Source organism: Trichinella spiralis, assembly GCF_000181795.1.
Source record: "Trichinella spiralis strain ISS 195 chromosome Unknown Scfld1557, whole genome shotgun sequence".
NCBI lineage: Eukaryota > Metazoa > Nematoda > Enoplea > Trichinellida > Trichinellidae > Trichinella > Trichinella spiralis.
The window spans coordinates 523940-536315 of NW_003528496.1; the positions used below are offsets into that span (position 1 = coordinate 523940).

General features: G+C 45.6%; 3 protein-coding genes across 3 annotated transcripts; 1 reads left to right on the top strand and 2 right to left on the bottom strand.

Moving 5' to 3' along the window:
• Positions 1-243: 243 nt before the first annotated feature.
• On the bottom strand, positions 244-714 carry Tsp_04629 (conserved hypothetical protein). The gene is made up of 4 exons (XM_003369156.1): positions 678-714; positions 530-606; positions 390-504; positions 244-335 (listed from the first exon to the last, which is right to left on the bottom strand). The coding sequence occupies exons 1-4, from the start codon at positions 712-714 to the stop codon at positions 244-246; spliced, it is 321 nt and encodes a 106-aa protein (XP_003369204.1).
• Positions 715-5270: 4556 nt separating this feature from the next.
• Positions 5271-11538, top strand: Tsp_04630 (zinc knuckle protein). The gene is made up of 5 exons (XM_003369157.1): positions 5271-5690; positions 6782-7404; positions 7554-8109; positions 8357-10109; positions 11063-11538. Exons 1-5 carry the CDS (start codon positions 5271-5273, stop codon positions 11536-11538), a joined length of 3828 nt encoding a protein of 1275 aa, XP_003369205.1.
• Positions 11539-11985: 447 nt separating this feature from the next.
• On the bottom strand, positions 11986-12261 carry Tsp_04631a (conserved hypothetical protein; the record flags this gene model as incomplete). The annotated part of the gene is made up of 2 exons (XM_003369158.1): positions 11986-12148; positions 12172-12261. Coding segments are annotated over 2 exons (253 nt in total), but the record flags the coding sequence as incomplete, so codon positions are not given.
• Positions 12262-12376: the final 115 nt, after the last annotated feature.

Sequence of the window (12376 nt, forward strand, 5' to 3'; positions counted from 1 at the left end):
CATTGAAATTTTTGTTTATTTAAATTTTTTATTCGTGGTGAAGTTTATACTTTTTCATGATCAGCATTCCCGAAAGTAATTTTTATCATTATTCTATATTTTATTGTACCAAAGTGACGTTATATCAAATGCGATAGTAATAATTCAGAAAAACAATACAAAAAATAAGTTAAATAGTGATTATTATTTTTCACTACCCAACAGCAACAACAACAATAATAAACAACATATCAGTGAACGACATTAACAAAGTGGCATCGGGGCGATTTCAAAATTACGAATTATTCTTTGTGGATAAAGATTGACGCTAAGGACAGCCGCTTTGTTTATTGAAGCTAGAAAAATAAACTCTTATTTGCCAATATCTATAACCGTACATAGCAACAGACTACTGGCACCAGCGTACTCGCCACAAAGGCATGGATGGTAAAATGCTATTGATATCATTGAGGTACAACCTTGAATGTACCATCCGTACCCCAAGTTTTTACGGTTGCCATCAGTCTATATAGGCTATGTGCTCATCTACCCGGCAATTTTCAACGTGATCTTTTCTATCGATCCCAGCCGGAATTTCTAAATCTGTCCACACTGCACCCCCGCAGCCTTATTTATCCTATACAAAAGTAAAGTAATTGTTAATTACTAGGAACACATGCTGTACATTCAGCGCATACTTTTGAACATCTCCAATATTTCTGTTTGCGGGCACATTTTAATTTATATATCCTGCCTACTATACCACCCAATTGGACCAAATCCCGCAACGATTTGGTACAAGATGTAACTCAGGGCACTGAGCCATGACAAGGAACAGAATAGAAAATGATTCAAATAACTCTGCAACGCAAAGCACTGAACTCAAACTTAGCATCAAAAATGAAAATAAATTTGCCAGTTTTGAATTTCATTTTATATAGTCATTTTGAAACAACATTTGGTTTTCATTTCTCATTTTATCTACAATCGAAGATCAACTTCTGATATTCCTTGTGGTACCAATGACTTTTGTTAATACTGACAGAATAAAATTAATCACACACAAATGGCACACGAATGCTAACATCAAAGAACGTGATGTCCACTGCAGAGTGAATTTGAAGCTGCTTTAACTGCTATTCTGCTTCGTGCTGTCCATCGCTTCCTTTCTGTTTTCAAAGTGTTTTACACTCATTTATCTGAGTTCATCAGATAAATTACGTTTCACCTAGCAATTAAATGAAATTTATGCATTAAATGCTTTTCCTTTTGTCAGAAAATATTCTGATCATTAGCTAAAGGCGATTGTAATACAATGGAAAAATCAACAAGTGATGAATTCTCCACAGCTGCAGTTGTCAGCTTAAACTAGGCATGGCAATTGATAATTTGTTAGCATCGAATTACATTTTTGATTTCCGTCTGACTGTTCTATGAAAATCTTTCCTGATAGCAATCAAAGAATTTTACTTTTAACTTCAGAAAGTTTTTACCTCTTTCGTCAGTGTTATTGTTTTCCTTTGTATATTTTATTTAAGTAAAAAATCTGCAATATTATTTTACAAATCAAAAAACAAATTTATTTATATATTTGGTGTAAATTTTAAACTTTCTATTTCAAAATCTGAACAAAACCGACTAGTGCGTTGGTGAAGACTTAAATTGCCATCTGTTTTCATTTCCATTTGCAACCTTTCAATGTATATATTTTAATTATAACGAAATATTTAAACATTCCGCATCAAAAGCAGCGCTTATGATGTAGCTGATCTGTTTGATGTTGCATTTCAAATTACATTTGAACTTGGTTATAAGTGAGCATGGAATTTCGAAAGAATTTCCATGCACTTATCCATTATTTTATTGTTTAATTAAATACAGGAAATTTTTTTCGGCCAAAATCTTAAGCACTTATTCAATGTGCACTTAACCAAGTTCGACTGTATTATATATGAAATGTATGAACGTCAAATAGGATTTTTCATACAAACAGCATAACTAATCGACATGTATAAAAATACATATATGCATGTTTCGTAATGAAAGAAACTTCGTGAATATTAAAGTAAAATTCTTGGATTGCAAACAAGAAAGATTTAAACAGAAATCAAGAATCAATAGTAAAATCAAGAAATTAATCAGATGTTAATAATTTAGTAGTAGTCACTCCTTGGTTGAGCTTGAATCCTGCAACTGTGAACAATTTGTCAATTGTGTATTTTCCCTTTGTATTAAAATCGCCTTAACCAACATATGTGATATGACGAGATACGCGAACAATGTTTGACAAAGACATGCGTGAAATCATGCGTAAAATTCAGTAAAATTGCGAGCTAACGCGTAACGTAAGCATTAGCGCCATTTGTAAGACGGAAATTTGAATTGTTATTACATCATTCCAGATTTTTCAAACAGATTATTCAGTATTCTGACATTACACCCGGAAGTTAATATCCAATCTAGATAAATTTCAACAGGCAACATTTATTTACAAAAAGTGGGAGCAGATTTATATATCAGGAGGTAAATCGGTAATAGACCGAAGAAGAAACAAGGAAGAAGATAAGAATGCCCCTGACCACCGCTTATTTATATTAGTTTTTTATTTCATTGTATTGCATTATTTAATTTTTTCCTTTGTCGTTGTTACCACTTTGTTAATGTCGTTCACTGATATGTTGTTTATTATTGTTGTTGTTAGTGCTGTTGGCTAGTGAAAAATAAAAATTACTATTTAACATATTTTTTGTATTGTTTTTTCTGAATAATTACTATCACATTTGATATAACGTCATTTTGGTACAATTAAATATAGAATAATGATAAAAATTATTTTCGGGAATGCTGATCATGAAAAAGTATAAACTTCACCACAATAATATATTTAAATAAACAAAATTTCAATGAATGACGAAACTTCAAACAGACAATAAAATTTTGGAATAATAAATATTACCATTTTTTATGTTACGTCATTAGTATTAAAGTTACGTAGTAACTATAATAACTAAATCTAATAATAATAATAATGACTAAATCAATAAAATAGCGTGGTCAACGACCAATAAGTGAACAGTGGGACCGAAGGGGAACATAAGTGAGACGAAGTGGGAGCATTCCTTTTTGAAGGGTAACCGGCGGTAACAAGAAAAGAAAGGCCAGCGTGGGGCGGTAGCGGCATTGTGTGTCTGGCGGTCAGTCATACGGCGTGCGCGTCCCGTCTTATTTGTCTTGGTATTACAGTCTCTTGTACTCCGTTGTTTACAATAAGCTCTCTACATTACAAATGGTGCAAATCAATCGAGCGCCCAACGGCGCTACACTACTTTCATATTTTATGCAAAGCTAAAATAAAAGGGGTAACTCATTTAGCTAAATGAATACAGTTAACCGAATTATTCGATTAATCGCGATTTATAAACTGTATTGTTCATTATTCGGAAATTTTACACGAACGACTAAAAACCATGCCCTAGTGATAATAGTCCGGTTCAGGTGACAAATGATCCCGCCCGAGAGTGCGGCTCCTTACAATTCTCTCGACAGATAGGAACTGTTTATTCAACAGAATACAACGATTAGTATGTAAAATAGGACTAAAGGTCAGACGTACTTCTTTCGCGGATCTTCTTACCGAAAGCGATTTAGCCTGTTGAGAACTCCCTTCGTTTGAGCCTGAACATCCGCATCCGCTACCGTAACCGGAGATTGGCAGCTGGTGACGTAATAGGCACGTGCGAAGGCGATAGTGAACGCGAGCGAAAAACCTGATCTGGTGTGTTGTGTTGGTATGTAATTGTTTTGTGCGATTCTTCTGAATAAATCTTAGTTTCCCTGTACCGCTGTTCCTGAATTATCGATAGCGCTACTAAGCCTGAGAAGAGCCAGTGACTCCGTTAGCGAAACTCAACTGCCACGTCCAGTTGGATTGAACACGGCCTTTTTTAACAGTCTCTGCCCGGCAGCACTTCGGTGTCTTCCCTGAGGTGTACTTCGGTGCTGTCTGCTGGATTTGCATATATATATATGTTAGGAAATCTTTTATTTAAACTTGAAGATCTTTCTTGTAGTGGACTGTATAGGTTAATTGTAGAAAATCAACGAGGCGGGTGTGACTGAGGTCTTATTTATTCAGAATAAATAGTGAGTAACAACAATGATGTAGCGACAGAAAGTAGTTCAGCCGGTTCCGTGTTCTTCGTATGTGTTGGAAATCGTGTATTGTTCCCTCCTCACTCGTATATATATCTTTTTTTTGGCGTCACTCCGCATCTGGCGATCTAGATAAAATGAAAAGCAATTAACCGTTTAGATGCCAATGTTCCCTTTTGGGAACATGATATTTGAGGCCAAATATCTCTGTGATGAGAAGGTTAACACACCCAATTTTTTTTTGTTGTTTAGATATTGTTGAGTTTTATTTCATAGTTCCATTCTGCTAATCTACACCCACGCTTTCCTGAGATAATGGACCCTAAAATATGCTAATTTTCGACTTTTTTAACCTGTCTCGCTCTTAGTTAGATTTTTATTTAAAAAATTGGTGTGAGCTGCATATAATTAACATGGAATGAAGAAGAAGAAGAAGCTGTCTATCAAATAAATATTATTTTATTATTTTATAATTATGTGGCAGCTGACGGGATGATTGGAAAGTTTGATGTTCCCAATTGGGAACATTGGCGCTTGGCATTAACAAAAATCACGTATTTTACACCAAATCCTCTTTGAGTATAAGTACAGCTCGAGGTTGTTTTTTGGTCACAGCGAACATAAATGATGAGATTTACACCTCTATTCTAACAACTGACACATTCATTTGTTCCATCTTTCTCATTATTTGGTTGTTGTTGGAGACAGCTGTATCCAAGTTTCGGTCAACTTTGGCCAAATGATGCAAGGCCTGTTCACAGCTGTCGGCTCTGTTGTCTCAGTTCCCACTTAGACTACAGCCCTACTGCCATTCTGTAAAGTTGTCGTTATTTGAGTTGGTGATGGCTTCGAGATTTCTCACGTTGGAAAACGCTATAGACTATTTAGAGACCTTACCCCCAGAAGACCAAATCAATGCAGAAGTTTGTCAGTTACCACCCTGTGAAGATGGCACCTGACTGATGAGGAGCATATTGAGGAAGACGATTTAGATGAAGTGATGCCTCTGTGGTGAGGTAGACGTTACCGTGGATAGCGATCGAATTGTGAATGAAGACGACGTGACGACGAATAAAGGCTACGGGTACAATTCGAAATGCCAGAATACGCAACTGCCCCTTATGAAGCCGGAAGTAATAATGAAAAAATGCCGAGGATATTTCGAACATGCATGTGATGGAGAAATGTATGTGTGCCGATGGAATGACAACGCTGCAGTAACTATTGCATCCAATTATCATACACATTTTCTGGTTAAAACTGTAAAAAGATATTCGAAAGCTGAGAAGAAACATGTCGATATAACAGAGCCAAACATCATACGGCAGTACAACAAATATATGGGTGGTGTGGATGTGATGGACAAAGTGTTATCTACTTATCGACCGAAATTCAGATCAAGAAAATGGTGGTGGAATTTATTTTCACATGCGTTGAATATGGCCGTAGTGGCAGCTTGGAAATTGCACATCGAGCTACATACAGCAAGCAATGACCGGCTGTCACATTTACAGTTCCGCCGGGAAATCACCATCCATTTATTGCACGCGAGGCCATTCGTAAGAAACCACCCAGAACCACGGTCACACTTACCAATAAGACTCCGGACTTCGTACGGGCACTACCTCCAATCATGTGCCCAAGGACGATGTGCAGTTTGCCAAAGAAACTGCAGAAATGAATGTGTTCAGTGCAGAAAAAGGCTACACCGAAATTGTTTTCCGTCTTATCATGGCTTAGCATAATTTTATCAATATGTTTCTACTGTAGAAATAACTTTATATTATCCACAATGTGACGTGAAGTATGAAACCTTTAATATTGAATTATTGGTAAAATTGTTAAGCCCAAGTGCCAATGTTCCCATTTGGGAACATACCAAAAAAGTACATTGTTTCAATCAGAATGAGGTGGCATTAACACATGTACCTTAGATCCTTCTTATTAAGCCATTTTTTAAATATTATAGCCCTTACGCAAGGGGAACCTAATTCGGCCAGTAAACGGTTAAGAAATCGGCTTGGGTACGCCATCCCTTAGACTGTGCAGCTTAGCCGGAGTCTGAACAGGTGCGCTGTCAGCCACATTTCAGTTTGACGCTTTTTTAGCAACTGACCACCAGAGTTTTGGCAGATAATTTACAGGACGCTGACCTTTTGATGATTTAATTGCCATTCCATTGTTTTCCATCAATGAAAACAAGGGATGCAACTGGCGTTGCGCAACTGTTGTTTTCGTACCAGGAGCAATGCTTTGTTACCACGGGGAATTTTAGATGGTGATGAGTAGGTATTGAGAAAAGATTTCTCAACAATATATATATATATGTCGCATCCAGAACTGGTAAAATCCGTTGAGTAAAAACTAATCTACAGCTATAAATAGCGATGCGCGTCACGAGAGTAAGTTTATGCAAATATTATAAAGCAAATTGTCTATACCTATAACGGCGGTTGCTGCAAGCAGTTGACCTTATTCAAAACCCGGAAGGGATTTTATATATAAATCTCTGTTTTGCTAAGAGTAGGTTGTTGTTGAATAAATATTCGCTCAAGAAAGGCGTTATCATTACTGCACTGCGTTAGTTGTTCATTTTCGGGTACTGCGCTTCAAACATACGTTTTGAGTGTTTACCCTTAAAGTGTAGTAGCTCTGGTCAATTGGATATATGGTTCATGGTCCTCCGAGCCGGAGTTGCAGTACTAGTGGTGAAGCTACTAACGTTCAAATGGATCAGGTCATAAAGAGGGCGCAAGAGGCGGCTGGGGCGCTTGAAAGGGAGCTTCTGCAGGAGTTCCCGTCGAGAATAGCCGTCGATAAGTACCGAGTTGAGCTTGTTCATTTGCTATGTCAAGGTGACAAATTAAAAACACTGCGTCATGGTACTCGTTCTTCGGTTGAATGGGAGCAGTGTGCTAATTTGATTCGGGAACAAGTCGGTGCTGCGGACGAATGGCTTCGACAGAAATGTCAGGGGTCTACAGCGTTTCCAGGATGCCATCGTGACTCTATGTCCGCTGTCGCAGGCAGTTTTGATGGCTTTTCCAGAAACTCTGATGAGAGTTTACTGGAAGCAATGGCTGAGAGAAAAGAAGCGTCTGAAAACATTGCAGCTGTTGCTGCATGGGAAAACGATGAAAAAGAAGGTCAACGTCGTCTGGATCAAATTACGGCTGCGATGGAATCAACAGATTTCACCGTGGCATTGCAAAGGAATCGTCTGATTCTAAAGATTCAGCGCGCGGAGAAAACGGCTGAAGCCCTGCGCAGATGGTGCGATGATTCTCAGCTGTCCAGGGAATCTCGTATCCGCCTGGAAGAGCTCAGCACGCCGGCCGCCTCCCCGCAAGCGAGGCCCTGATGCCGATGTTGCAGGATAAGTTTCCCCCTGCATTGATAAGGGCCTGGGACACGAACATCAGGCCAGACACAGCCGAGGACGAAGATAACCTGCAGAAGTTTCTGGAATTCGCCCAATGGCAGGCGAGTCTGCTCACCAAGTCGAAGACAGAATACCCGAAATCAATTGCAGCAAAATCCGAACAACGGACGCCCTCGAAGAAACCGTCGCGTCCTGAATGGAAGTACGGGGAACGCATTCAGTCACCTGCGGCCGCGTTGGCGGTGGTCGCCGCTCAGAGCTGCCCGTTCTGTAGCGGGGAGCATAAGGCAGAAGAATGCGAGAAGTTTCTACAGGCGGATCTGTCCCGGAGGAGGGACATGGTAAGAGCCAAGGACGTCTGCTTCAACTGCTTAGAAATTGGACATCTGGCGAGAGGATGTCGCGATGAGTGCGGCTGTGGAGTGGACGGATGCCTCCAGCCGCATCATAAACTACTTCACACGTCATCGACGACGGAGTCGGCTCGGTCTCCGAGGTCAGACCGAGCCCGTCAGGGACTCCTGGCAACTAGAAGCGCCCCTGGGGTGTCTTCAGACCGTCCGAGCGTGAGCCTATGGGCCAGACGGAAATCACGTGTTAGTAAACTGCCTCTTTGACACGAGGGCGGAGGTCTCCTTCATCCGTAAGGACATGGCGGACGTCCTCGGGCTCACGGGGCCTCACGAGCGCTGTCGCTTCACGACTCTGGGAAGTCGTGTGGGGCCGGAGCGCCGATGGAGGAGGGTGGAATTTCGACTTGGAGCGGTCGGGAGCTGAGGCCGTCAAAGCGCCAGCACTCTGGTGAGGGCGCTTGTGATTCCTCGAGTATGTGGAGAGGTCCAGGCGGCACCGGCGGAGCCCCAGGATGGGACACCGGCAAGGACCGTACTAGAGGATGGACAGCGGCGTGGAGCACCCCTCGTGGTGGATGTATTGGTCGGCGTCGACTATTATTACCAGCTCGTGACCGGTGGGCCCGTGGCTATAGAGACCCGCCTCGGCTGGATCACGTGCGGGAGAGCCGCCCGGAGACGATCCCGTGAAACCGGGGTCTTCTTGTTGAAAGGCGAAGGTTCCGACGACGATCCCCTGCGGAGATTCTGGGAGATCGAGTCGCTGGGAATAGCGCCGGTCGAAGATCCTGTCGCGGATGGAGCCGCGGCAATGAAGAAGCTGGAGGAAGATCTCCCTCTAGACGAGGGGAGGTATTCAGTCAGCCTTCCATGGGGACCTGGTCGGCCGGACCTTCCCAACAACTATTCGCACGCCAGACGCCGGCTCCTGGCTTTAGAGCGGCGCCTGGGGGCACGCGAGGAAGATCGTGTGCGGTACGCCTCAGTCATGAAGCAGTACCTTGACGAAGGCTGGGCAGAACCAGCACCGGCAACGAGCCCCGCGAGGCGGACGTGGTATCTGCCGCACCACGCAGTCTACCAAGGAGTGGGCGACGAGCAGAAATGCCGAGTCGTGTTCGATAGAGCCGCTCAGTACAACCGGACCACGTTGAATAGCCAGTTGGAGGCGGGGCCGAACCTCCAGATTGATCTGTTGCAGGCCATCCTATCCTTCCGCCGCCTTTGCATAGGGTTGCAGGCCGACATCGAAAAGATGTACTTGCAAATCCGAGTGAGGCCGGAGGACCGGGACGCCTGCAGATTTCTCTGGTGGGACGAGGAGCAGAAGATTCGCAAGTACCGCCTCACTCGTGTCTGTTTTGGGCTGACGTGTTCTCCCTTCCTGGCAATGGGGACGGTGCGTTCGCATGTTCGACGGCATCAGGCGTCCGCGCCCCGAGCGGCCGAAGAGGTGTTGAATAACATGTATATGGACGACTTAGCCACCTCGTGCGACTCGGCTGCGAAAGCCCGGGGCTTGGCGGACCAGATGGGGTCCTTGCTGGCTTCGGGCGGGTTCCGGCTCCACACATGGGCCAGCAACGAGCCAGACGCCCTCCGAGAACTCCCGGTAGAGAAGACCGCGATGGGGGCGGGAGGCCGCCCCTGGAAGACATTGGGGATCTATTGGCAACGTGACGACGACCACCTGACGTTCGTAGCGCCGGAAGGAACGCGCTTGGCGGCCGGGGACAAGAAACGGCAAATGCTGAGCACCGCTTCAGGCATCTTCGACCCGATAGGGTGCCTGGCCCCATTCCTTGTGCGGGCGAAGATCCTCTTCCAGTCGTTGTGGGAGATAGGAGTGGATTGGGACGCAGTGGTCTACCTGCGGGTGGAAACCGCGTCCGGATCCACTCGGGTCAATTTGGTGGCCGCGAAGACTCGAGTCTCCCCCGTAAAACGTTTGAACCTCCCGAGGTTGGAGCTTATGGGGGCCCTGACTGCGGCGAGGCTGATCCGCTTCGTCCAAGGGGCGTTGCAGCTCGACGTACGCTCCCTGTTTTGCTGGAGCGACAGCGAGGTCACACTTGCGTGGGTACGGTCCGCGGCCAGTCGGTGGAAGCCATTCGTCCGCAATCGCATCGAAGAGATCCAACGGTTAGTGGAACCGGCGTGCTGGAGACATTGTCCGGGGAAGAACAACCCGGCCGATTTACTAAGCCGCAGATCGTCTCTGAAGGGACTGGCAAGAAACAACCGTTGGTGACAGGGACCAGGATGACTCGCTGGGCCGGCGGAAGGCTGGCCCCGAAAACGGAGACCTTCTGAACACAACTCCTTACTACTGCTCGAAGAAGCTCGAGTCGCCAAAGCGGCTCTGTTGGTTTCTGTAATGACGCACGCCCAGGATGACGTTCTCCACCCCAGAAGATATGGCGACATCGAGAGGCTGTTCCGAATCACCGCACTTTGCCTCCGCTTTGCGAGGAACTGCAGATCCGCCGCCGGAGAGCGCCGGAGCGGACCCCTGACTGTCCAGGAGTTGGATGCAGCCGAGCAGAACTGGGTGCGGATCGCCCAGGGACAAGGCTTCCGATAAGAGATCGACGAGTTGAGGGCGAGTGGAGACGTAGCCGCCAAGTCACTTGCGCCCTCTGAGCCCCTTCCTAGACGAAGCCGGAACGCTGCGAGTCGGGGGCAGGCTTGAGAAGTCTAATCTGCCACTAACCGAGAAGCATCCTGCCATCCTCCCGAGTGAGCACGAGATCACCTGGGGACTCATCCTCTGATGTCACTTGCGCCAGCTGCACGCCGCCGTGTCCCAGACCCTAGCCACGCTACGACAGCGCTACTGGGTCCTGCAGGGGCGCAGTCGCGTGAGGCATATTATCCGCGGCTGCCTTCAATGCCGCTGGGCCACGGCTCAGCCAACCCAGCCGAGAATGGCCGCGCTGCCGGAGGTCCGGACGACCCCGGCGCCAGCGTTTGCGCACGTGGGCATGGATTTCGCTGGCCCACTGTTTGTGAAGACTACAAGAAAGACCACGTCTCCGAGGTACGTGTGCTTGATAACGTGCATGGTATCCCGAGCGGTCCACCTGGAGCTCGTGCATAGATGTCCACGGTGGGAGTGATGCAAGCCCTTCGGTGTTTCATGGCCCTGCTGGGTCGACCGGCGACAATCCAGACCGACAATTTCCGATCTTTCCAGAGTGCGGCATCCGAATTGCGTCGGCTATGGAGAGGGATCGACGTGGATCAGGTTCAGAACGAGTTGGCTGGACAACGGATACAATGGAACTTCATCCCGCCCGGGGCGCCATGGATGGGAGGCTACTGGAAGCGTCTCATCCGGACTGTGAAGTAGTTTCTATGGAAAGTGTTAGGGCAGGTGCTGCTGGACGACGAAGAGCTCAGAACCATCCTGTGCGAAGTAGAGGCTTGTCTCAACGCCCGACCACTGACCCTTGTGGAAGAGCGACCGGAGGGACCTGTTCCCCTCAGTCCGTTCCAGCTACTAACGGGCCGGACATATATAGACTTTCCCGGAGTCGACGACCCCGAAACGAACTGGCATCCACCCGGCGATGGGCCCAGACGGTGGGAGAGCCGGTGGCGGAACCGGCAGCAGCTGATCGCCAAATGGTGGCGACGCTGGAGAAACGTAATCCTAAATGGAATATTTGAACCAATGAAATGAAGAACATTACAGCTAATCACAACTGAAGAGTTTGAATCAATGAGCAATTAGATAAGGAAAACCAATAAGACGACGAATTGAAGGTCCAATAAAATAGCGAGTTCAACGACCAGTAAAATTAGACCGTGAAAATTTGTCCCGAAATCGACCATCCCGTGATTTTGAGACAGCCCTGATACCTGCGATTCAGGGCTACTTTCCGAATGCGCGGGTACAGGGCTGCTCCTTCCAATTCTGCCAAGCGGTACATAGGAAAGTCAGTGAACTGGGATTGAAAACGCGATATCGACAGCATGAAGAAACAAGAAGATAGATAAATCAAAATGCTCCTGGGCCACCGCTTTCCCTCCCCGGACCGCATGTTGATATGGGGTGTTACCCTGGCTCGAAGCAAGCACTACGGGGTAACTTGGGCAGCTTTTATTTTATTACTTTTAGGCAGAAAGTGGGATGACCCGATGATAGCCTAGCCGCTTTCGGAATGTACATAATGGTAAAATATTTCGGGACCAATAACCAACTTGGGAAAGGCTGGCATTAGTCGGGTTCAACAAATTATCGGGGTGGGTAAATAGCCTTTGGAATTGTACCAGGCTACTCAATTATCTTAAAGAATAAACAAGACGTGATGGGAAACGCCATCAACCCAGCTCCTTTCAAGAAATCGTGGCTGCTGGGTTCTATTAGACAAATAAGGGTAGTAGGGTACGCTGAAAGCAACAACCGTTTTATGAAATAATACCGGATGATACACCAGCCGGCAGGCGTACCTTGGGGAGCGATTCTTTAAAGGCTTTTAGTATACCCACGCAGGATCCCGATTTA

What these genes read in the sequence shown, in the direction of transcription:
- Tsp_04629 (XM_003369156.1), bottom strand. Translation starts at nt 714, where the DNA reads ATGTGCCCGCAAACAGAAATATTGGAGATGTTCAAAA. An exon ending in ATCACGTTGAAAATTGCCGG is followed by an intron (nt 505 to 529) that starts GTAGATGAGCAC and finishes TAGCCTATATAG; the next exon opens with ACTGATGGCAACCGTAAAAA. An exon ending in CGAGTACGCTGGTGCCAGTA is followed by an intron (nt 336 to 389) that starts GTCTGTTGCTAT and finishes TTATTTTTCTAG; the next exon opens with CTTCAATAAACAAAGCGGCT.
- Tsp_04630 (XM_003369157.1), top strand. Translation starts at nt 5,271, where the DNA reads ATGAAAAAATGCCGAGGATATTTCGAACATGCATGTGATGGAGAAATG. An exon ending in GGGCCAGACGGAAATCACGT is followed by an intron (nt 8,110 to 8,356) that starts GTTAGTAAACTG and finishes GGAGAGGTCCAG; the next exon opens with GCGGCACCGGCGGAGCCCCA. An exon ending in GGGACTGGCAAGAAACAACC is followed by an intron (nt 10,110 to 11,062) that starts GTTGGTGACAGG and finishes CGATCTTTCCAG; the next exon opens with AGTGCGGCATCCGAATTGCG.